Below are 22,112 nucleotides of genomic sequence, written 5' to 3'. Positions count from 1 at the left end.
GGGCCCCTGGATCTGGGGTTGGGGCACCGGGGGTTAGGCCACTGGAGCTATGGTTCGGGCGCTCAGGGGTTGGGCCCCTGGAGCTGGTGTTCGGGCTCCCAGGGGTTGGGCCCCTGAAGCTGGGGTTCTGGCCTCCGGGGGTTAGGCCCCTGGAGATATGGTTCGGGCGCTCAGGGGTTTGGCCCCTGGAGCTGGTGTTGGGGCCCGAGGGATTAGGCCCCTGGCGCTATGATTCTGGCGCTCTGGGGTTGGGCCCCTGGAGCTATGATTCGGGCGCTCAGGGGTTGAGCCCCTGGAGCTAGGGTCAAGGGCCTCAGGGTTTCGGCCCCTGGAGCTGGGGTTGGGGCCCCCGGGGGTTAGGCCCCTGGAGCTATGGTTCGGGCGCTCAGGGGTTGGACCCCTGGAGCTGGTGTTGGGGCCCCCAGGGGTTGGGCCTCTGGAGCTGGGGTTGGGGCCCCTAGGGGTTAGACCCCTGGAGCTATGGTTCGGGCGCTCAGGGGTTGGGCCCCTGGAGCTGGTTTTAGGGCCCCCAAGGGTTGGGCCCCTGGAGCTGGGGTCGAGGGCCCCAGGGGTTGGGCCTCTAGAGCTGGGGTTGGGCCCCCAGGGGTTAGGCCCCTGCAGCTATGGTTCGGGCGCCCAGGGGTTGGGCCCTTGGAGCTGGGGTGCGGGCCCCCAGGGGTTAGGCCCCTGAAGCTATGGTTCGAGTGCTCTGGGGTTGGGCCCCTGGAGCTGGTGTTGGGGCCCCCAGGGGTTGGGCTCCTGGAGCTGGTGTTGGGGCCCCCAGGGATTGGGTCCCTGGAGCTGGGGTTGGGGTCCCTAGGGGTTAGGCCCCTGGAGCTATGTTTCGAGCGCTCAGGGGTTGGACGCCTGGAGCTGGTGTTGGGGCCCCCAGGGGTTGGGCCCCTGGACCTGGTGTTGGGGGCCCAGGGGTTAGGCCCCTGGAGCTATGGTTCAATCGCTCAGGGGTTGGGCCCCTGGAGCTATGGATCGGGTGCTCAGGGGTTGGGCCCCTGGAACTGGTGTTGGGGCCTCCAGGGGTTGGGCCCCTGGATCTGGGGTTGGGGCCCCCAGGGGTTAGGCCCCTGGAGCTATGGTTTGGGCGCTTAGGGGTTGGGCCCCTGGAGCTGGGGTTGGGGCCCCCAGGGGCTGGGCCCCTGGAGCTGGTGTTGGGGCCCTAGGGATTAGGCCTCTAGAGCTATGGTTCGGGCGCTCAGGGGTTGGGCCCCTGGAGCTATGGTTCGGGCGCTCAAGGGTTGGGCCCCTGTAGCTGGGGTCGAGGGCCCCAGGGGTTGGGCCCCTGGAGCTATGGTTCGGGCTCTCAGGGGTTGGGCCCCTGGAGCTATGGTTCGGGCGCTCAGGGGTTGGGCCCCTGGAGCTGGTTTTTAGGCCCCCAGGGGTTGGGTCCCTGGAGCTGGGGTTGGGGTCCCTAGGGGTTAGGCCCCTGGAGCTATGTTTTGAGCGCTCAGGGGTTGGACGCCTGGAGCTGGTGTTGGGGCCCCCAGGGGTTGGGCCCCTGGACCTGGTGTTGGGGGCCCAGGGGTTAGGCCCCTGGAGCTATGGTTCAATCGCTCAGGGGTTGGGCCCCTGGAGCTATGGATCGGGTGCTCAGGGGTTGGGCCCCTGGAACTGGTGTTGGGGCCTCCAGGGGTTGGGCCCCTGGATCTGGGGTTGGGGCCCCCAGGGGTTAGGCCCCTGGAGCTATGGTTTGGGCGCTTAGGGGTTGGGCCCCTGGAGCTGGGGTTGGGGCCCCCAGGGGCTGGGCCCCTGGAGCTGGTGTTGGGGCCCTAGGGATTAGGCCTCTAGAGCTATGGTTCGGGCGCTCAGGGGTTGGGCCCCTGGAGCTATGGTTCGGGCGCTCAAGGGTTGGGCCCCTGTAGCTGGGGTCGAGGGCCCCAGGGGTTGGCCCCTGGAGCTATGGTTCGGGCTCTCAGGGGTTGGGCCCCTGGAGCTATGGTTCGGGCGCTCAGGGGTTGGGCCCCTGGAGCTGGTTTTTAGGCCCCCAGGGTTTGGGCCCCTGGAGCTGGGGTTGGGGCCCCCAGGATCTAGGCCCCTGGAGCTATGGTTCGGGCTCTCAGGGTTTGGGCCACTGGAGCTGGTGTTGTGGCCCCCAGGCCCTGGGCCCCTGGAGCTGGTGTTGGGGTCCAAGGGGTTAGGCCCCTGGAGCTATGGTTCGGGGGCTCAGGGGTTGGGCCCCTGGAGCTATGGTTCGGGCGCTCAAGGGTTGGGCCCCTGTAGCTGGGGTCGAGGGCCCCAGGGGTTGGGCCCCTAGAGCTGGGGTAGGGGCCCCGGGGGTTAGGCCCCTGGAGCTCTGGTTCGGGCGCTCAGGGGTTGGGCCCCTGGAGCTGGTGTTGGGGCCCCCAGGGTTTGGGCCCCTGGAGCTGGGCTTGGGGCCCCGGGGGTTAGGCCACTGGAGCTATGGTTCGGGCGCTCAGGGGTTGGGCCCCTGGAGCTGGTGTTCGAGCTCCCAGGGGTTGGGCCTCTGGAGCTGGGGTTGGGGCCCCTAGGGGTGAGACCCCTGGAGCTATGGTTCGGGCCCCGAGGGGTTGGGGCCCTGGAGCTGGTGTTGGGGCCCGAAAGGTTAGGCCCCTGGCGCTATGTTTCTGGCGCTCAGGGGTTGGAACCCTGGAGCTATGATTCGGGCGCTCAGGGGTTGGGCCCCTGGAGCTGGGGTCAAGGGCCTCAGGGGTTCGGCCCCTGGAGCTGGGGTTGGGGCCCCCGGGGGTTAGGCCCCTGGAGCTATGGTTCGGGCGCTCAGGGGTTGGACCCCTGGAGCTGGTGTTGCGGCCCCCAGGGGTTGGGCCTCTGGAGCTGGGGTTGGGGCCCCTAGGGGTGAGACCCCTGGAGCTATGGTTCGGGCGCTCAGGGGTTGGACCCCTGGAGCTGGTGTTGGGGCCCCCAGGGGTTGGGCCCCTGGATCTGGTGTTGGAGCCCCAGGGGTTGGGACCCTGGAGCTATGGTTCGCGCGATCAGGGGTTGGGCTCCTGGAACTATGGTTCGGGCGCTCAGGGGTTGGGCCCGTGGAGCTGGTGTTGGGGCCCCCAGGGGTTGGGCCCCTGGATCTGTGGTTGGGGCCCCCAGGGGTTAGGCCCCTGGAGCTATGGTTCGGGCGCTTAGGGGTTGGGCCCCTGGAGCTGGTGTTGGGGCCCCCAGGTTCTGGACCCCTGGAGCTGGTGTTGGGGCCCCAGGGGTTAGGCCCCTAGAGCTATGGTTCGGGCGCTCAGGGTTTTGGCCCCTGTAGCTATGGTTCGGGCGCTCAAGGGTTCGACCCCTGTAGCTGGGCTCGAGGGCCCCAGGGGTTGGCCCCTAGAGCTGGGGTTGGGGCCCCCGGGGGTTAGGGCCCTGGAACTCTGGTTCGGGCGCTCAGGAGTTGGACCCCTGAAGCTGGTGTTGGGGCCCCCAGGGGTTGGGCTCCTGGATCTGGGGTTGGGGCACCGGGGGTTAGGCCACTGGAGCTATGGTTCGGGCGCTCAGGGGTTGGGCCCCTGGAGCTGGTGTTCGGGCTCCCAGGGGTTGGGCCCCTGAAGCTGGGGTTCTGGCCTCCGGGGGTTAGGCCCCTGGAGATATGGTTCGGGCGCTCAGGGGTTTGGCCCCTGGAGCTGGTGTTCGGGCCCCGAGGGGTTGGGTCCCTGGAGCTGGTGTTGGGGCCCGAGGGATTAGGCCCCTGGCGCTATGATTCTGGCGCTCTGGGGTTGGGCCCCTGGAGCTATGATTCGGGCGCTCAGGGGTTGAGCCCCTGGAGCTAGGGTCAAGGGCCTCAGGGGTTCGGCCCCTGGAGCTGGGGTTGGGGCCCCCGGGGGTTAGGCCCCTGGAGCTATGGTTCGGGCGCTCAGGGGTTGGACCCCTGGAGCTGGTGTTGGGGCCCCCAGGGGTTGGGCCTCTGGAGCTGGGGTTGGGGCCCCTAGGGGTTAGACGCCTGGAGCTATGGTTCGCGCGATCAGGGGTTGGGCCCCTGGAGCTATGGTTCGGGTGCTCAGGGTTTGGGCCCCTGGAGCTAGTGTTGGGGCCCGAGGGGTTAGGCCCCTGGAGCTATGGTTCAGGCGCTCAGTGGTTTGGCCCGTGGAGCTGGTGTTTGGGCCCCCAGGGGTTGGCCCCTGGAGCTGGGGTTGGGGCCCCTAGGGGTTAGGCCCCTGGAGCTATGGTTCGGGCGTTCAGGGGTTGGGCCCCTGGAGCTGGTGTTGGGGCCCCCAGGGGTTGGGCCCCTGGAGCTGGTGTTCGGGTGTTGGCCAAATAGGGCCCGTTCCCCCTGGAGCTTACCTAATTACACCAAGGAGGCACTGAGGACAAGAAGACGGATACCATACCTTTATTTTCGTTCAGCTGAGCGGGTGTTTCTTCTCGACTAATGCCAGAGAAGAACACACCTTACATGGGCGACATGAGCCCCTTTTATAATCAGTAACAAACAACTTTAGTTTACGTCATTATACTGACCTATAGATAACAGGTTACACAGAATACATGGATTGTTTTTGGGGAGGGGGATACAGGAGACATCTGTTGCGGATACATTTATCATTTTGAAGGGAGTGCAAGGTACATACCTTGACCCCTGGTATTAAATATCTTTGAGGATACATGAGAAAACAGCTGCATATACTTTTGTGCCAAGCGGACTAATTAGTAAATAGCTGTCATGGTTAAATGTGAGACTAGATACATGTCCTGTCCTTGATTCCCAGGTTCCGTTTGTTATTCAAATCCCTAGGCCGATTTTTGAGCTAATCTTTGAGCTAAAGGCAGAAAGAGAGAGAAGAAATTACAGGCCTGTTTAGGCCTTTTCTATCAAGTTTCCCCCCCTTAAAAACATTTTAAGAGCTTACGGGCTTTGCGCCTCAGTTCCTTCAGGCTTGTACAATATCATCATTTGCTGATATGTAACTTGACCAGCCAGCTTGCGAACCGTTGCAATTAAGCATGGGGCAAAGCAAGCAATTGTTAATAGAACGGTAATAAAGAGTATAAAAAGGAGGAAACCTTTCCGTAACCATCCCCATTGTGGTAGCCAGGAGGTAAACCAATCCGTGTCCCAACCGCTCCAGGTTTGTACTGGGACATGGGTTATTTTTCTCATTTCCTTGGTTAACTGTTTAACTGCCTGGCCATTGTCGTCTATTTGTAAGCAGCAGTTAGATTCATTTAGTTTTGCACAGAGTCCCCCTTCCTCTGCTAACAAATAGTCAAGAGCTATATGGTGTTGGAGAATTGCGTGCCTCATTTGAGTTGATTGATCGGCCAAGAGATCTAGTGCTGCAGCTGTTTGATTAGTTATTATTTCCAAGATAGCCTGTAGCCTAATAATCCGATTTAGATTGTAAATTGGTTCCCTGGCCCCGGTTACCAGTTCACTGGGATTCCAGGTGGCTGGTCCATAATGTTTGATAATTCTTTCAGGGGGCCATTCTTGAGCTCCCCAATTTTGGGAACTTCCGGCAGTTAAAGTGGAGTCTAGAGATCGTTTTTCCCTAACTAAATCATCATAAACTTTAACTCCCAATTTATTTCCTTGGGCTTGAGGTAAAAGAAAGAATAAAGGTCTAATATATCCTATGTAACATATTCCCGACCAGTTTGGAGGCAATCTACGATAAGCATAAGATCCACAGATCCAATAGTGGCCTTTTAGTGCCCAGATTCCATTAGCAAAGGGGCCATGCCAGGTCTCAGGAGAATCGGCGGGGCCCGGCTCCTTATAATATAAAGCGTTACCTGATTCTATTGGTCCCCCCAAGAAATTGTCTACATTTGGGTTACAGTAGTCGCATTTCCATGCTCCAGCCCCTGCCTTCCATACACAGTTACAACCAAATTTTGGATTATTGGTACTAGCCCAAAATTGTCGAAAATGGGTAACTCCGGTTCCATTAAGGTGTTGCCATGCCCATTGATACCACCGTACCACATGGTGTTTGTCAGTGGTATTGTCTCGCTGGCAGCTTAGGAAGAGGGCATCAAAGTACCCATCCAATCCTACTGCTTTACAACCATCGCCCCTGTGATTCCAGTAGGAACATCTTACCCAGCTATTGTTAGTTAGCTTTACATGGGTCAAGTTCCATCGTCCTTGGTACTTAAAACAGTCATACGGGCGACAATGGGGATCCCAGCAGTCAAAGCCCAGAGATAAGGTCCACTCACACTTGCTTTCCCCCATATATCTTCCCTCATGTCTTGTTCGATTAAGGCAAAAGACGCCTACTCCAGCAGAATAGAGTCGCCAAGGGCCCTGGTTTTCAGTCCACCTTCCCGTTCCCTTATGTACTATGCTCAAGCTACTTAGCCACCACTTAGGCTGTACTGGCTGAGCTACCCAGGGCCACTCATTTAATTCTCCTGGACCGCCACATACCCAGCAATTAGTAAGGTTAAAAGAATCTGCTATTATTTCCCCTAGTTGCAGAAACTTATTTTCCCAACCATATGAATAATTGAACATACAGACCAGAAATACAAAGGATAGTTTCATTGTTTTTGTCTTTTAAACAGTCCTTTTAGTCCTTTCAATCCTTGGTACTTCCAGGTAGAGTCTTCGCCTGTGTTACTCCGGGCTTCCGGAGCTGGAGAGGACAGAGGGCTGATGTCCTCTTCAGCTAGGCTGTCCTCCGAGTCAGGGCTCAGGAACCGCTTTACTCGGGAATGATGCGTCCATTTGTCGCTCCCAAGGACCTTAACAGCGGCCTGGCTGATGAGCGATACAGTATGCGGACCGTCCCACCGTGGTGTGAGTGGATCACGCTTCCACTTTTTAACAAGGACCCGATCACCGATCTGGAAGGAATGCACCGGTTGTTCCAAGGGAAGGGTCTGGAAAGGTGCTGCATATCGATGTAACTAACAAAACAGATTGCAGCGCAGAAACCTGTTTCCATAAAGAGTCATTCCCCACTTCCCAGTTTATGTCCTCTCGGTACCCCGGGATGAGTACTCGGGGAGGGAACCCAAAGACCAGTTCGAAGGGTGAAAGTTTCAGACCCTTACGTGGGGCCCTCCGAATGCGAGTAAGGTCAAGTGGTAGGGCGTCAGGCCACTTTAACCCAGATTCTATACACAGTTTTGTGAGAGTGTCTTTAAGAGTCCTATTCATTCTTTCCACTTGGCCCGAGCTTTGTGGTCTTCAGGGCGTGTGCAATTTCCATTGGATCCCAAGGGCTTGTGACACCTGCTGAACCACTTGGGAGATAAAATGACTTCCCCGGTCCGACTCAATCACCTCCGGGAGGTGGAAGCGGGGAAGTATTTCATGTAACAGAGCTTTGGTAACGGCTCGTGCCTGACAATGTCGTGTAGGGTAGCACTCCACCCATCCAGTCAATTGATCAACAAAGACAAGCAAGTATTTATAACCCCTACAAAGGGGGACTTCAGCAAAGTCCACCTGCCATTTTTGAAAAGGGTAGGCAGCCCAGGGCCGACCTCCCATTGGGGCAGGCGGACCGCACCCCTTTTGGTTTGTTCGCTGACAAACGGAACAGTTATTTACAATTCTTTGGGCTTTCATATGTGCACCTAATCCCCGAATGGATCGGGTGATTAAATCGACCATAGCTCCGGATCCCAAATGTCCCTCCTTATGTAGGGATCGGAGAATCTCCTGAAGTACTGGTCTAGGCACAAAAATCTCCCCTCCTGGCAACTTCCACCACCCAGTGGGAGTTGGTTGGGCCCCTGCAGCCTGGGCATAGGACATTTCCTCTGCTGTATAGTGGGGAGCAGGGGTTTTGGCTTTCGTGTCTTGGACCCAGAGGAGCCATATGGCCCCTTCTTGTGCGGCTTCTTTCGCGGCTTGATCAGCCAATCGATTATATTTTCGCTGCTCAGTCTCAGGGGCCCTCCCATGTGCACGCACGTGCATCACTGCGACCCGGAGGGGAAGCATCAGGGCCTCAAGTAATGACTTAATAAGGGCCCCATGGGCTATTTTTTGGCCTGAGGCTGTAATGAAACCCCTTTCTTTCCATAGAGTTCCGTGGGCATGCACCACCATGTACGCATAACTACTGTCAGTATATACATTAATAGTCTTTCCAGTTCCCATTCGGAGAGCCTCAATAAGAGCCACCAGTTCCGCCGCCTGGGCAGATAGGTTGGGGCTAAGCTTAAACTTGTACACTTTTCCCTCTTTAACTATGACGGCTGCTCCTGTAAATCGCTTCCCTTCTTCTACATAACTGGATCCATCTACGTACATTTCGATATCGGGGTTGGGCCAGGGTAAATCTGAAAGATCAGGGCGGGGTTTAGTTTCTTGTTGTAAAGTTTCAATACAATCATGGGTGGGACTAGTCCCATAAGGGACTTGGGGATCTGGCAGTAAGGTAGCTGGATTGAGGGAACTAACTGTCTTAAAAGTTAGGTTAGGAGCCAACAAAAGTCCCACCTCATATCTAGTATGCCTACTGGGGTTTAAATGCTTCTCCCCGGCTCCTGTTCCCAGTACCTGGGGTATTCCATGGGGTACCACAACCTCAGTATCCCCACCCAGGGTTAGTTTCTCAGCCTCCTGTACAAGGAGAGCGGTTGCAGCCACGGCTCGTAAACAAGCCGGCCAGCCTTTGGCGACCGGGTCCAGCACCTTGGAGTAATAACCTACAGGTCGCCAGGCTGGTCCCGATCTCTGGCACAGAACCCCGGATGCCACCCCTCTCCTCTCATGAACGTATAGAGTGAACGGCTTCCGGGGATCCGGGAGAGCCAGCGCGGGAGGCTGAACCAAGGCTTCTTTAAGCTCTTGAAATGCTTTTTCTTTCTCCTTAGTCCATTCCCAGTTAAGCAGACCCTCTTTAGTGAGGGACTCGTATAGTGGTTTAGCCTTTCCTCCATAGTCGGGGATCCAAAGCCGGCAAAAACCGGTCAGTCCCAAGAAAGCCCTCAGCTCTCTGGGATTTCGGGGCTGAGGGCTCTCGAGTATCGCCTGGATCCTATCTTTACCTAAGCTACGACGTCCCTGACAAAGATGATATCCGAGAAAAGTAACCTGTTGTTTAACCAATTGGGCTTTTTCCCTGGAAACCTTGTATCCCTGGGCTCCAAGAAAGTTGAGGAGTTCTATCGTATGTTCCTTACAAGCTGTCTTTGTTTCAGTACTTAAGAGTAAATCATCACAGTACTGAACTATGTTACACGAGAGATGTTCAGCTAGGAACGGGGCAAGGTCTCTTTTTAGCTGGCTGCCAAAAATCTCGGGTGCACAAGTCAGTCCCTGGGGGACAACAGCCCAGAGGTACTGAGCCTTGTAATGGGTATCTGGATCTTCCCATTCAAAGGCAAACAGTTTCTGAGACTCCTGATCAAGGGGTATGGAAAAGAAAGCGTCTTTTAAATCTATCACGGAGAACCACCTGTGGCTCTTGGGGACTTGGCTCAAGATAGTATGGGGGTTTGGGACGACTGGATAGGGGGCTTCTATTATCTTATTAACCTGCCTCAGGTCCTGGACTAATCGATATTGTCCATTAGGCTTAGGCAATCCCATTATTGGAGTATTATATGGGGAGGTGCCTTCCCTTAACCACCCGCACTGCAAAAACTTTTGAATCAGAGGTTTCAGGCCGATCCGAGTGGTTAACTTAAGGGGGTATTGTCGAATTCTGACTGGGCGGCTTCCCTCCTTAAGGGAAATGTGTACTGGTAAAGCGTTTCGAGCCCGAGCAAAACCTCCCTCCTCAGCCCAGACCTCAAGGTTAACCCCCGGCAGTTGGTTCCTCTCACTCTCCGGCTGTGCCGGGGGAGGATTTTTAACATTTAAAAGGGCCATTTGATAGTTAGAAATTTGTTGTTTAGGGAGCCTAACTTCCATGGTCCCATTATTGTTGAACGAGATTTCCGCCTGCAGTTTAGTAAGCAGATCTCGTCCTAGCAGCGCAATGGGGCAGGAGGGGCTACAAACGAATTGGTGGGATATATGACAGTCTCCTACTTTTACTAGGAGGGGAAGAGATTTTTCCAATTTTATATTTTGTCCTTCTATCCCTTGGACTACAGCACACCCTTGAGCCCTTCCCCGGGGTGCCTCTGCGAGGGGAAGCAAGCTAAGGGCGGCTCCTGTATCAATTAGGGCTTCATTTGGGCGGCCCCCTACCTCAATTATTACCGTGGGATCCAGGCCAGCGGGCTGTGCAGCCAGGAGGGGCCGCTGGGTCCCTCGGCCTCCCTATACAGCCGATTCTTCGTGCGCCTCGTTATAAAAAACGGGCGCAGGTGGGATCCTATTCCTGCTTCCCTCCCTCCTGTTATGTCGCTGGGGACATTCATTTTTCCAGTTCCCCTCTTCCTTACAGATAGCACACTGATTTCGTCCCGAACGGGAGCCTCTTCCCTTCTCTTGTAATCCTGTTCGTCCCTTCGCGCTGCCCCCCCCCTTTCCCACTTTCCCCCTTCAGGGCCATTGCCAGTAGGCGGGCCCCCTTCTTCCGTTCCTCATCGTCTCTACGATCATAAACTTTTAGTGCAATCTCTAAGAGCTCCTCTATATTTTTACCCGATGCCCCATCTATTTTCTGCAGTTTTTTCCGAATGTCCTCATAGGACTGCCCGATGAAAAGGGGAATGAGCACTCGCTTTCCATTAACATCCTCTGGGTCGAGGTCTGTGTATCTTTTACAAGTATTACACAGGAGCTCGTAGAAAGCGGCCGGGTTTTCATTCTTTTCCTGTCGAATACTATACAGCTTGGCCCAATTTGGGGTCTTTCTAATACAGCGTTTCATCCCTTGTACTATAGCTAAGGCATATTTGCAATGGAGATCTCGACCCGCTGCCCTTGTATGTGACCAATCGGGCGCAGCCTCAGGGAGCAGTTCGGGGATATTAGCTGCGTCTTCTCCCCCTGCTACTAGTCCTTCCTTGGCTTTTGAAAGGACTAAGCGCCTTTCCTCTGCAGTTAGTAGGGTGTTGAGAGCGATTTTCATGTCGCCCCAAGTAGGGTTATGGGCCGAGACCAGGGTCTCAAAAACTGCTGTTAATGGGGCGGGGTCATCCGAGAACGAGGGGTTCTGGTGCTTCCAATTATACAGGTCACTCGTGGTGAAAGGTACATATATCATAGTGAGTTCACCATCATGACCCACAGTTTCCCTTAGGGGCAGCTCACGCACCGGGACTGTCTCGGCTACGGTCTTATTTACCACGGGGCTCTTGGTAAGAGCAAATTTTGTGTCTCCCGGAGTGCCTACTATTTGCCATTCCCCAGCCAGCTTAGTAAGCTTAGTACAACTCCTTAGGCGGTTAGCTATCGGGGAGTCCCCGGAGTCTGTAGATGGGGTACCGATTTCCCCGCTACTGTCTCCCGCGTTATTTCCTGGGGTCGTTGATTCACGGGGAGGGGGACTGCTTTCTGGGGTAGCCAATACAGGGGGAAGGGGTTGTGCCGGGGAGACCGGGACGCCAGGATACACTGGAGGAGGGGGCATAGGATCAGGGGCGGTAGGAATCACAGCTGGTGGACAGGGCTTTTTCACGGGGGGACGACCCCGACGCTGACCCGGGGTCTGAGCCATTAAGGCCCTAATGGCTTGGGCTCTACACTCTCGCAACCAGGGGGGGGGGATTAGCTGTAAGATCCTGCCAGATATCTATATAGGGGTACTGGTCCCAATGTCCATCCCTAGTTACAACGTTATGCACAGCTTCCACAGTTTTTAACTTCAGTGTTCCCCCAGCGGGCCACTCCACCCCGAATGTTGGCCATTCCACAGTACAGAATTTTATCAAATCATCCTTACATAATGGCATTCCATAATCAGCCTGACGTCTAAACGCCTTCCAATTATTTAACATACATTCTAAGGGCGTCCCAGCATAAATGCTTTGTCCGGACCCCATTATGCTTGTGTGTAATTAAACCTGGTCACGGGTTCGACCGACCCCCCTTGCGATTAAGATATCCTGGTCACGGGGTTTCCCCTCGCAGGAGTCTCAGGGCGGCTAGAGTCGGTTTAAGTCCTAGACCTGGTTATCACAATTTTGGCTTCCAATACAACATCAATATGAAGAAAAGCAATACTCCCCCCAAAAACAGAAACAAGCCCTGGGGCTGTTCTATGTCCCAGTAATTATCCAATACAGCCCACGGGCTCGTGAAATTAGTGGTATTATTCATTAACTATGGCCTGGCTTACTTAGCATAACCTTCAAGCAACCACAATATCTTCCCACACCGGGGTTACCTATGAGGTCCAATCACACTGCGGGGGCGTTATATCCTTTAAACCCAAGAGGTAAAACGAACTTACCACCCGGAGTGGCCGCGTCCAGCTGTTGGACCTTCCCCTTCTTCTGGCACCGTCTCGCCTCCGTGTCGTTAGGAGTTCTCTTTAGAGAGGACGCGGCCGCCCCGACCGATCACAACGATCCAAGGCCCGAGCAAACCAGTGGCTCAAGGTGGCCACTCCTCGGAGTCGCCCTCAGTCGCCGGTCAGCGCCCTCTACAGGGAGAGAAGTCCCGGCGGAGTCGCCAATTGTTGGCCAAATAGGGCCCGTTCCCCCTGGAGCTTACCTAATTACACCAAGGAGGCACAGAGGACAAGAAGACGGATACCATACCTTTATTTTCGTTCAGCTGAGCGGGTGTTTCTTCTCGACTAATGCCAGAGAAGAACACACCTTACATGGGCGACATGAGCCCCTTTTATAATCAGTAACAAACAACTTTAGTTTACGTCATTATACTGACCTATAGATAACAGGTTACACAGAATACATGGATTGTTTTTGGGGAGGGGGATACAGGAGACATCTGTTGCGGATACATTTATCATTTTGAAGGGAGTGCAAGGTACATACTTTGACCCCTGGTATTAAATATCTTTGAGGATACATGAGAAAAACAGCTGCATATACTTTTGTGCCAAGCGGACTAATTAGTAAATAGCTGACATGGTTAAATGTGAGACTAGATACATGTCCTGCCCTTGATTCCCAGGTTCCGTTTGTTATTCAAATCCCTAGGCCCATTTTTGAGCTAATCTTTGAGCTAAAGGCAGAAAGAGGGAAGAAATTACAGGCCTGTTTAGGCCTTTTCTATGAAGGGCCCCAGGGGTTAGGCCCCTGGAGCTATAGTTCGGGCGCTCAGGGGTTGGGCCCCTGGAGCTATGGTTCGGGCGCTCAGGGGTTGGGCCCCTGGACCTGGGGTTGGGGCCCCCAGTTGATAGGCCCCTGGAGCTATGGTTCGGGCGCTCATGGGTTGGGCCCCTGGAGCTGGTGTTGGGGCCCCCAGGGGCTGGGCCCCTTGAGCTGGTGTTGGGGCCCCACGGGTTAGGCACGTGGAGCTATGGTTCGGGCTCTCAGGGGTTGAGCCCCTGGAGCTATGGTTCGGGCGCTCAGGGGTTGGTCCCCTTGAGCTGGTGTCGAGGGCCCCAGGGGTTGGGCCCCTAGAGCTGTGGTTGGGTCCCCCGGGGGTTACGCCCCTGGAGCTATGGTTCGGGCGCTCTGGGGTTGGGCCCCTGGAGCTAGTGTTGGGGCCCCCAGGGGTTGGGCTCCTGGAGCTGGTGTTGGGGCCCCCAGGGGTTCGGCCCCTGTAGCTGGGGGTGGGGACCCCAGGGGTTAGACCCCTGGAGCTATGGTTCGGGCGCTCAAGGGTTGGGCCCCTGGAGCTGGTGTTTGGGCCCCGAGGGGTTGGGGCCCTGGAGCTGGTGTTTGGGGCCCAAGGGGTTAGGCCCCTGGCGCTATGGTTCTGGCGCTCAGGGGTTGGGCCCCTGGAGCTATGGTTCGGGCGCTCAGGGGTTGGGCCCATGGAGCTGGGGTCAAGGGCCCCAGGGGTTGGGCCCCTGGACCTGGGGTTGGGGCCCCCGGGGGTAAGGCCCCCGGAGCTATGGTTCCGGCACTCAGGGGTTGGGCCCCTGGAGCTGGTGTTGGAGTCCCCAGGGGTTGGGCCCCTGGAGCTGGGGTTGGGGCCCCTAGGGGTTAGGCCCCTGGAGCTATGGTTTGGGCGCTCAGGGGTTCGGCTCCAAGAGCTGGTGTTGGGGACCCCAGGTTTTAGGCCCCTGGAGCTGGTGTTGGGGCCCCAGGGGTTAGGCCCCTGGAGCCATGGTTCGTGAACTCAGGGATTGGGCCCCTGGAGCTGGTGTTGGGGCCCCAGGGGTTAGGCCACTTGAGCTATGGTTCGGGCGCTCAGGGGTTGGGCCCCTGGAGCTATGGTTCGGACGCTCAGGGGTTGGGCCCCTGTAGCTGGTGTTGGGGCCCCCAGGGGTTGGGCCCCTGGAGCTGGGGTTGGGGCCCCCAGGGGTTAGGCCCCTGGAGCTATGGTACGGGCGCTCAGGGGTTGGGCCCCTGGAGCTGGTGTTGGGGCCCGAGGGGTTGGTCCCCTGGAGCTATGGTTCGGGCGCTCAGGGGTTGGGCCCCTGGAGCTGGGGTCGAGGGCCCCAGAGGTTGGGCCCCTGGACCTGGGGTTGGGGCCCCCAGGGGTTAGGCCCCTGGAACTATGGTTCCGGCACTCAGGGGTTGGGCCCCTGGAGCTGGTGTTGGGGCCCGCAGGGTTTGGCCCCTGGAGCTGGGGTTCGGGTCCCCAGGGGTTAAGCCCTTGGAGATATTGTTGGGGCGCTCAGGGGTTGGGTCTCTGGAGCTGGTGTTGAGGCCCCGAGTCGTTTGGCCCCTGTAGCTGGTGTTGGGGCCCGAGGGGTTAGGCCCCTGGAGCTATGGTTCGGGCGCTCAGTGGTTGGGCCCCTGGAGTTGGGGTCGAGGGCCCCAGGGGTTGGGCACCTGGAGCTGGGGTTGGGTCCCCCGAGGGTTAGGCCCCTGGAGCTATTGTTCGGGTGCTCAGGGGTTGGGGCTATGGAGCTGGTGTTGGGGCCCCCAGTGGTTGGGCCCCTGGAGCTGGAGTTGGGGCCCCTAGGGGTTAGGCCCCTGGAGAAATGGTTCGGACGCTCAGGGGTTGGGCCCCTGGAGCTGGTGTTTGGGCCCCCAGGGGTGGGGCCCCTGGAGCTGGTGTTGTGGCCGCAGGGGTTAGGCCCCTGGAGCTATGGTTCGGGCGCTCAGGGGTTGGGCCCCTGGAGCTATGGTTCAGGCACTCAGGGGTGGGGCCCCTGCAGCTGGTGGTGGGGCCCCCAGGGGTTGGGCCCCTGGAGCTGAGGTTGGGGCCCCCAGGGGTTAGGCCCCTGGAGCTATGGTTCTGGTGCTCAGGGGTGGGGCCCCTGGAGCTGGTGTTGGGGCCCCCAGAGGCTGGACCCCAGGAGCGGGTGTTGGGGCCCCAGGGGTTAGGCCCCTGGAGCTATGGTTCGGGCGCTCAGGGATTGGGACCCTGGAGCTACGGTTCGGGGGTTCAGGAGTTGAACCTCTGGAGCTCGGGTCGAGGGCCCCAGGGGTTGGGCCCCTGGAGGTGGGGTTGGGACCCCCGGCGGTTAGGCCCCTGGAGCTATGGTTCGGGCGCTCAGGGGTTGGGCCCCTGGAGCTGGTGTTGGGTCCCCCAGAGGTTAGGCCCCTGGAGGTATTGTTTGGGCGCTCAGGCGTTGGGCACTTGGAGCTGGTGTTGGGGCTCCCAGGGTTTAAGCCCCTGGAGCTATGGTTCGGGCGCTCAGGGGTTGGGCCCCTGGAGCTGGTGTTGGGGCCCCTGACCTAAAGTCACCCCCTGCTCTCCCATCCCCCACACAGACAGTCCCCACTCCATCACAGTAATGCCCAGAGCATTTCACGCATGGAGCAACAGTAGCACTGTGTGGCTATGCAGGGTAATGCCCAGAGCATTTCCTGCATTGAGCAAGAGTGGCACCGTGTGGCCACATAGGGTAATACACAGAGCATTTCCCCGCATGGAGCAACAGTGACACCATGTGGTCAGGAGGGGTAATGCACAGAGCATTTGCTGCATGGAGCTATGGTTCGGGCGCTCAGGGTTTTGGCCCCTGGAGTTGGGGTCGAGGGCCCCAGGGGTTAGGCCCCTGGAGGTATTGTTCGGGCGCTCAGGGGTTGCGCCCTTGGAGCTGGTGTTGGTGCCCCCAGGGGTTGGGCCCCTGGAGCTGGGGTTGGGGCCCCCGGGGGTTAGGCCCCTGGAGCTATGGTTCGGGCGCTCAGGGGTTGGGCCCCTGGAGCTGGTGTTGGGGCCCCCAGGGGTTAGGCCCCTGGAGCTTGGGTTGGGTCCCCCTGGGGTTAGGCCCCTGGAGCTATGGTTTGGGCGCTCAGGGGTTGGGCCCCTGGTGCGGTTGTTGGGGCCCCCAGGGGTTGGGCCCCTGGAGCTGGGGTTCGGTTCCCCAGGTGTTAGGCCCCTGGAGATATGGTTCGGGCGCTCAGGGGTTGGGCCCCTGGAGCTGGTGTTGGGGCCCAGAGGGGTTGGGGCCCTGGAGCTGGTGTTGGGGCCCGAGGGGTTAGGCCCCTGACGCTATGGTTCTGGCGCTCAGGGGTTGGGCCCCTGGAGCTATGGTTCGGGTGCTCATGAGTTGGGCCCCTGGAGCTGGGGTCAAGGGCCCCAGGGGTTGGGCCCCTGGAGCTGGGGTTGGGGCCCCGGGGGTTAGGCCCCTGGAGCTATGGTTCTGGCGCTCAGGGGTTCGGGCCCTGGAGCTGGTGTTGGGGCCCACAGGGGTTGGGCCCCTGGAGCTGGTGTTGGGGCCCCAGGGGTTAGGCCCCTGGAGCTATGGTTCAGGCGCTCAGGGGTTGGGCCCCTGGAGCTGGTGTTGGGGCCCACAGGGGTTGGGCCCCTGGAGCTGGGGTTGGGGCCCCCGGGGGTTAGGCCCCTGGAGATATGGTTCGGGCGCTCAAGGGTTGGACCCCTGGAGCTGGTGTTGGGACTCCGAGGGGTTGGGCCCCTGGAGCTGGTGTTCGGGCCCGAGGGGTTAGAGCCCTGACGCTATGGTTCTGGCGCTCAGGGGTTGGGCCCCTGGAGCTATGGCTCGGGCGCTCATGAGTTGGGCCCCTGGAGCTGGGGTCCAGGGCCCCAGGGGTTGGGCCCCTGGAGCTAGGGTTGGGGCCCCAGGGGGTTAGGCCCCTGGAGCTATGGATCTATCGCTCAGGGGTTGGGCCCCTGGAGCTGGTGTTGGGGCCCGTAGGGGTTGGGCCCCTGGAGGTGGTGTTGGGGCCCCAGGGGTTAGACCCCTGGGGCTATAGTTCAGGCGCTCAGGGGTTGGGCCCATGGAGCTGGTGTTGGGACACCCAGGGGTTGGGCCCCTGGAGCTATGGTTCGGGCGCTCTGGTGTTGGGCCCCTGGAGCTGGTGTTGGGGTCCCAGGTGTTAGGCGCCTGGCGCTATGGTTCGGGCGCTCAGGTTTTGGGCCCTTGGAGCTGGGGTGGGGGCCCCCAGGGGTTAGGCCCCTGTAGCTATGCTTCGACCGCTCAGGGGTTGGGCCCCTGGAGCTGGTGTTGGGGCCCCCAGGGGTTAGGCCCCTGGAGGTATTGTTTGGGCGCTCAGGGGTTGGGCGCTTGGAGCTGGTGTTGGTGCCCCCAGGGGTTGGGCCCCTGGAGCTGGGGTTGGGGCCCCCGGGGGTTAGGCCCCTGGAGCTATGGTTCGGGCGCTCAGGGGTTGGGCCCCTGGAGCTGGTGTTGGGGCCCCCAGGGGTTGGGCCCCTGGAGCTGGGGTTGGGTCCCCCGGTTGTTAGGCCCCTGGAGCTATGGTTCGGGCGCTCAGGGGTTGGGCCCCTGGTGCGGTTCTTGTTGCCCCCAGGGGTTGGGCCCCTGGAGCTGGGGTTCTGGTCCCCAGGTGTTAGGCCCCTGGAGATATGGTTCTGGCGCTCAGGGGTTGGGCCCCTGGAGCTGGTGTTGGGACTCCGAGGGGTTGGGCCCCTGGAGCTGGTGTTGGGGCCCGAGGGGTTAGACCCCTGACGCTATGGTTCTGGCGCTCAGGGGTTGGGCCCCTGGAGCTATGGCTCGGGCTCTCATGAGTTGGGCCCCTGGAGCTGGGGTCCAGGGCCCCAGGGGTTGGGTCCCTGGAGCTAGGGTTGGGGCCCCCGGGGGTTAGGCCCCTGGAGCTATGGATCTGGCGCTCAAGGGTTCGGCCCCTGGAGCTGGTGTTGGGGCCCGCAGGGGTTGGGCCCCTGGAGCTGGTGTTGGGGCCCCAGGGGTTAGACCCCTGGAGCTATAGTTCAGGCGCTCAGGGGTTGGGCCCATGGAGCTGGTGTTGGGGCCCCCAGGGGTTCGGCCCCTGGAGCTATGGTTCGGGCGCTCTGGTGTTGGGCCCCTGGAGCTGTTGTTGGGGCGCCCAGGGGTTGGGCTCCTGGAGCTGGTGTTGGGGCCCCCAGGGTTTGGGCCCCTGTAGCTGGGGTTGGGGCCCCCGGGGATTAGGCCCCTGGAGCTATGGTTCGGGCGATCAGAGGTTGGGCCCCTGGAGCTGGTGTTGGGGCCCCCAGGGGTTGGGGCCCTGGAGCTGGTGTTGGGGCCCGAGGGGTTAGGCCCCTGGCGCTATCGTTCTTGCGCTCAGGGGTTGGGCCCCTGGAGCTATGGTTCGGGCGCTCATGAGTTGGGCCCCTGGAGCTGGGGTCGAGGGCCCCAGGGGTTGGGCCCCTGGAGCTAGGATTGGGGCCCCCGGGGATTAGGCCCCTGGATCTATGGATCTGGCGCTCAGGGGTTGGGCCCCTGGAGCTGGTGTTGGGGCCCGCAGGGGTTGGGCCCCTGGAGGTGGTGTTGGGGCCTCAGGGGTTAGACCCCTGGAGCTGTGGTTGAGTCCCCTAGGGGTTAGGCCCCTGGAGCTATGGATCAGGCCCCCAGGGGTTAGGCCCCTGGAGATATGGTTTGGGCGCTCAAGGGTTGGACCCCTGGAGCTGGTGTTGGGACTCCGAGGGGTTGGGCCCCTGGAGCTGGTGTTCGGGCCCGAGGGGTTAGACCCCTGACGCTATGGTTCTGGCGCTCAGGGGTTGGGCCCCTGGAGCTATGGCTCGAGCGCTCATGAGTTGGGCCCCTGGAGCTGGGGTCCAGGGCCCCAGGGGTTGGGCCCCTGGAACTAGGGTTGGAGCCCCAGGGGGTTGGGCCCCTGGAACTGGTGTTGGGGCCCGTCGGGGTTGGGCCCCTGGAGGTGGTGTTGGGGCCCCAGGGGTTAGACCCCTGGAGCTATAGTTCAGGCGCTCAGGGGTTGGGCCCATGGAGCTGGTGTTGGGACACCCAGGGGTTGGGCCCCTGGAGCTATGGTTCGGGCGCTCTGGTGTTGGGCCCCTGGAGCTGGTGTTGGGGTCCCAGATGTTAGGCGCCTGGCGCTATGGTTCGGGAGCTCAGGTTTTGGGCCCTTGGAGCTGGGGTGGGGGCCCCCAGGGGTTAGGCCCCTGTAGCTATGCTTCGAGCGCTCAGGGGTTGGGCCCCTGGAGCTGGTGTTGGGGCCCCCAGGGGTTAGGCCCCTGGAGGTATTGTTCGGGCGCTCAGGGGTTGGGCCCTTGGAGCTGGTGTTGGTGCCCCCAGGGGTTGGGCCCCAGGAGCTGGGGTTGGGGCCCCCGAGGGTTAGGCCCCTGGAGCTATGGTTCGGGTGCTCAGGGGTTGGGCCCCTGGAGCTGTTGTTGGGGCCCCCAGGGGTTGGGCCCCTGGAGCTGGGGTTGGGTCCCCCGGGGGTTCGGCCCCTGGAGCTATGGTTCGGGCGCTCAAGGGTTGGGCCCTCGTGCGGTTGTTGTTGCCCCCAGGGCTTCATCCTTCATCGGCTACTGCATTTACTTCGACCGCAAGAGACGGAGCGACCCCAATTTCAAGAACCGGCTGCGGGAGCGAAGGAAGAAACAGAAGCTTGCCAAAGAGAGAGCAGGGCTTTCCAAGTTACCTGATTTAAAAGATGCTGAAGCTGTACAAAAGTTCTTCCTTGAAGAGATACAGCTTGGCGAGGAATTACTAGCACAAGGTGACTATGAGAAGGGTGTGGACCACTTGACAAATGCCATTGCTGTGTGTGGACAGCCACAGCAGTTATTACAAGTCCTACAGCAGACTCTTCCACCACCAGTGTTCCAGATGCTTCTGACTAAGCTCCCAACAATTAGCCAGAGAATTGTAAATGCACAATGCTTGGCTGAAGATGATGTGGAATGAGAAATCTCACCACAGTGGGGAAAATAAGTGGAGCTGGGGTTCGGGTCCCCAGGTGTTAGGCCCCTGGAGATATGGTTCTGGCGCTCAGGGGTTGGGCCCCTGGAGCTGGTGTTGGGGCCCCGAGGGGTTGGGGCCCTGGAGCTGGTGTTGGGGCCTGAGGGGTTAGGCCCCTGATGCTATGGTTCTGGCGCTCAGGGGCTGGGCCCCTGGAGCTATGGTTCAGGCGCTCATGAGTTGGGCCCCTGGAGCGGGGGTCAAGGGCCCCAGGGGTTGGGCCCCTGGAGCTGGGGTTGGAGCCCCCGGGGGTTTGGCCCCTGGAGCTATGGTTCTGGCGCTCAGGGGTTGGGGCCCTGGAGCTGGTGTTGGGGCCCACAGGGGTTGGGCCCCTGGAGCAGGTGTTGGGGCCCCAGGGGTTAGGCCCCTGGAGCTATGGTTCAGGCGCTCAGGGGTTGGGCCCCTGGAGCTGGTGTTGGGGCTCCCAGGGGTTGGGCCCCTGGAGCTCGGGTTGGGGCCCCCGGGGGTTAGGCCCCTGGAGCTATGGTTCGGGCGCTCAGGGGTTGGGCCCCTGGAGCTGCTGTTAGGGCACCCAGGGGTTGGGCACCTAGAACTGTGGTTCGGGCCCACAGGTGTTAGGCCCCTGGAGATACGGAACGAGTGCTCAGGGGTTGGGCCCCTGGAGCTGGTGTTTGGGCCCCGAGGGGTTGGGGCCCTGGAGCTGGTGTTGGGGCCCAAGGGGTTAGGCCCCAGGCGCTATGGTTCTGGCGCTAAGGGGTTGGGCCCCTGGAGCTATGGTTCGGGCGCTCATGAGTTGGGCCTCTGGTGCTGGGGTCAAGGGCCGCAGGGGTTGGGCCCCTGGACCTAGGGTTGGGGCCCCTGGGGGTTAGGCCCCTGGAGCTATGGTTCGGGCGCTCAGGAGTTGGGACCCTGGAGCTGGTGTTGTTGCCCCCAGGGGTTGGGCCCCTGCAGATGGGTTTGGGGCCCCAGGGGTTAGGCCCCTGGAGATATGGTTCGGGCGCTCAAGGGTTGGGCCCCTGGAGCTGGTGTTGGGACTCCGAGGGGTTGGGCCCCTGGAGCTGGTGTTGGGGCCCGAGTGGTTAGACCCCTGACGCTATGGTTCTGGCGCTCAGGGGTTGGGTCCCTGGAGCTATGGCTCGGGCTCTCATGAGTTGGGCCCCTGGAGCTGGGGTCCAGGGCCCCAGGGGTTGGGCCCCTGGAGCTAGGGTTGGGGCCCCCGGGGGTTAGGCCCCTGGAGCTATGGATCTGGCGCTCAGGGGTTCGGCCCCTGGAGCTGGTGTTGGGGCCCGCAGGGGTTGGGCCCCTGGAGCTGGTGTTGGGGCCCCAGGGGTTAGACCCCTGGAGCTATAGTTCAGGCGCTCAGGGGTTGGGCCCATGGAGCTGGTGTTGGAGCCCCCAGGGGTGGGGCCCCTGGGGCTATGGTTCGGGCGCTCTGGTGCTGGGCCTCTGGAGCTGGTGTTGGGGTCCCAGGGGTTAGGCGCCTGGCGCTATGGTTCGGGCGCTCAGGTTTTGGGCCCTTGGAGCTGGGGTGGGGGCCCCCAGGGGTTAGGCCCCTGTAGCTATGCTTCGAGCGCTCAGGGGTTGGGCCCCTGGAGCTGGTGTTGGGGCCCCCAGGGGTTAGGTCCATGGAGGTATAGTTCGGGCGCTCAGGGGTTGGGCCCCTGGAGCTGGTGTTGGGGCCCCCAGGGGTTAGGCCCATGGAGGTATTGTTCGGGCGCTCAGGGGTTGGGCCCTTGGAGCTGGTGTTGGTGCCCCCAGGGGTTGGGCCCCTGGAGCTGGGGTTGGGGCCCCCGGGGGTTAGGCCCCTGGAGCTATGGTTCGGGCGCTCAGGGGTTGGACCCCTGGAGCTGGTGTTGGGGCCCCCAGGGGTTGGGCCCCTGCAGCTGGGGTTCGGGTCCCCAGGTGTTAGGCCCCTGGAGATATTGTTCGGGCGCTCAGGGGTTGGGCCCCTGGAGCTGGTGTTGGGGCCCCGAGGGGTTGGGGCCCTGGAGCTGGTGTTGGGGCCCAAGGGGTTAGGCCCCTGGCGCTATGGTTCTGGCGCTCAGGGGTTGGGCCCCTGGAGCTATGGTTCGGGCGCTCATGAGTTGGGCCTCTGGTGCTGGGGTCAAGGGCCGCAGGGGTTGGGCCCCTGGAGCTAGGGTTGGGGCCCCTGGGGGTTAGGCCCCTGGAGCTGTGGTTCGGGCA

At 60.4% G+C, this 22,112-nt stretch overlaps 1 protein-coding gene across 1 annotated transcript; it reads left to right on the top strand.

The window, feature by feature from the left end:
- Positions 1-6,633: 6,633 nt before the first annotated feature.
- On the top strand, positions 6,634-19,938 carry LOC127042040 (mitochondrial import receptor subunit TOM20 homolog). Its single transcript, XM_050935708.1, has 2 exons — positions 6,634-6,809; positions 19,514-19,938. Exons 1-2 carry the CDS (start codon positions 6,634-6,636, stop codon positions 19,911-19,913), a joined length of 576 nt encoding a protein of 191 aa, XP_050791665.1. The 3' UTR covers positions 19,914-19,938.
- Positions 19,939-22,112: the final 2,174 nt, after the last annotated feature.

This window comes from Gopherus flavomarginatus, unplaced genomic scaffold (genome assembly GCF_025201925.1).
Source record: "Gopherus flavomarginatus isolate rGopFla2 unplaced genomic scaffold, rGopFla2.mat.asm mat_scaffold_190_arrow_ctg1, whole genome shotgun sequence".
Classification (NCBI taxonomy): domain Eukaryota; kingdom Metazoa; phylum Chordata; order Testudines; family Testudinidae; genus Gopherus; species Gopherus flavomarginatus.
This window is presented reverse-complemented; position numbering and strand designations above follow the sequence as displayed.

Bases quoted from the DNA above. Each gene is read 5' to 3' on its own strand.
- LOC127042040 (XM_050935708.1), top strand. From the start codon at position 6,634: ATGATGCGTCCATTTGTCGCTCCCAAGGACCTTAACAGCGGCCTGGCT. The intron at 6,810-19,513 runs GTGCTGCATATC...TGTTGCCCCCAG, and splicing joins CAAGGGAAGGGTCTGGAAAG to GGCTTCATCCTTCATCGGCT.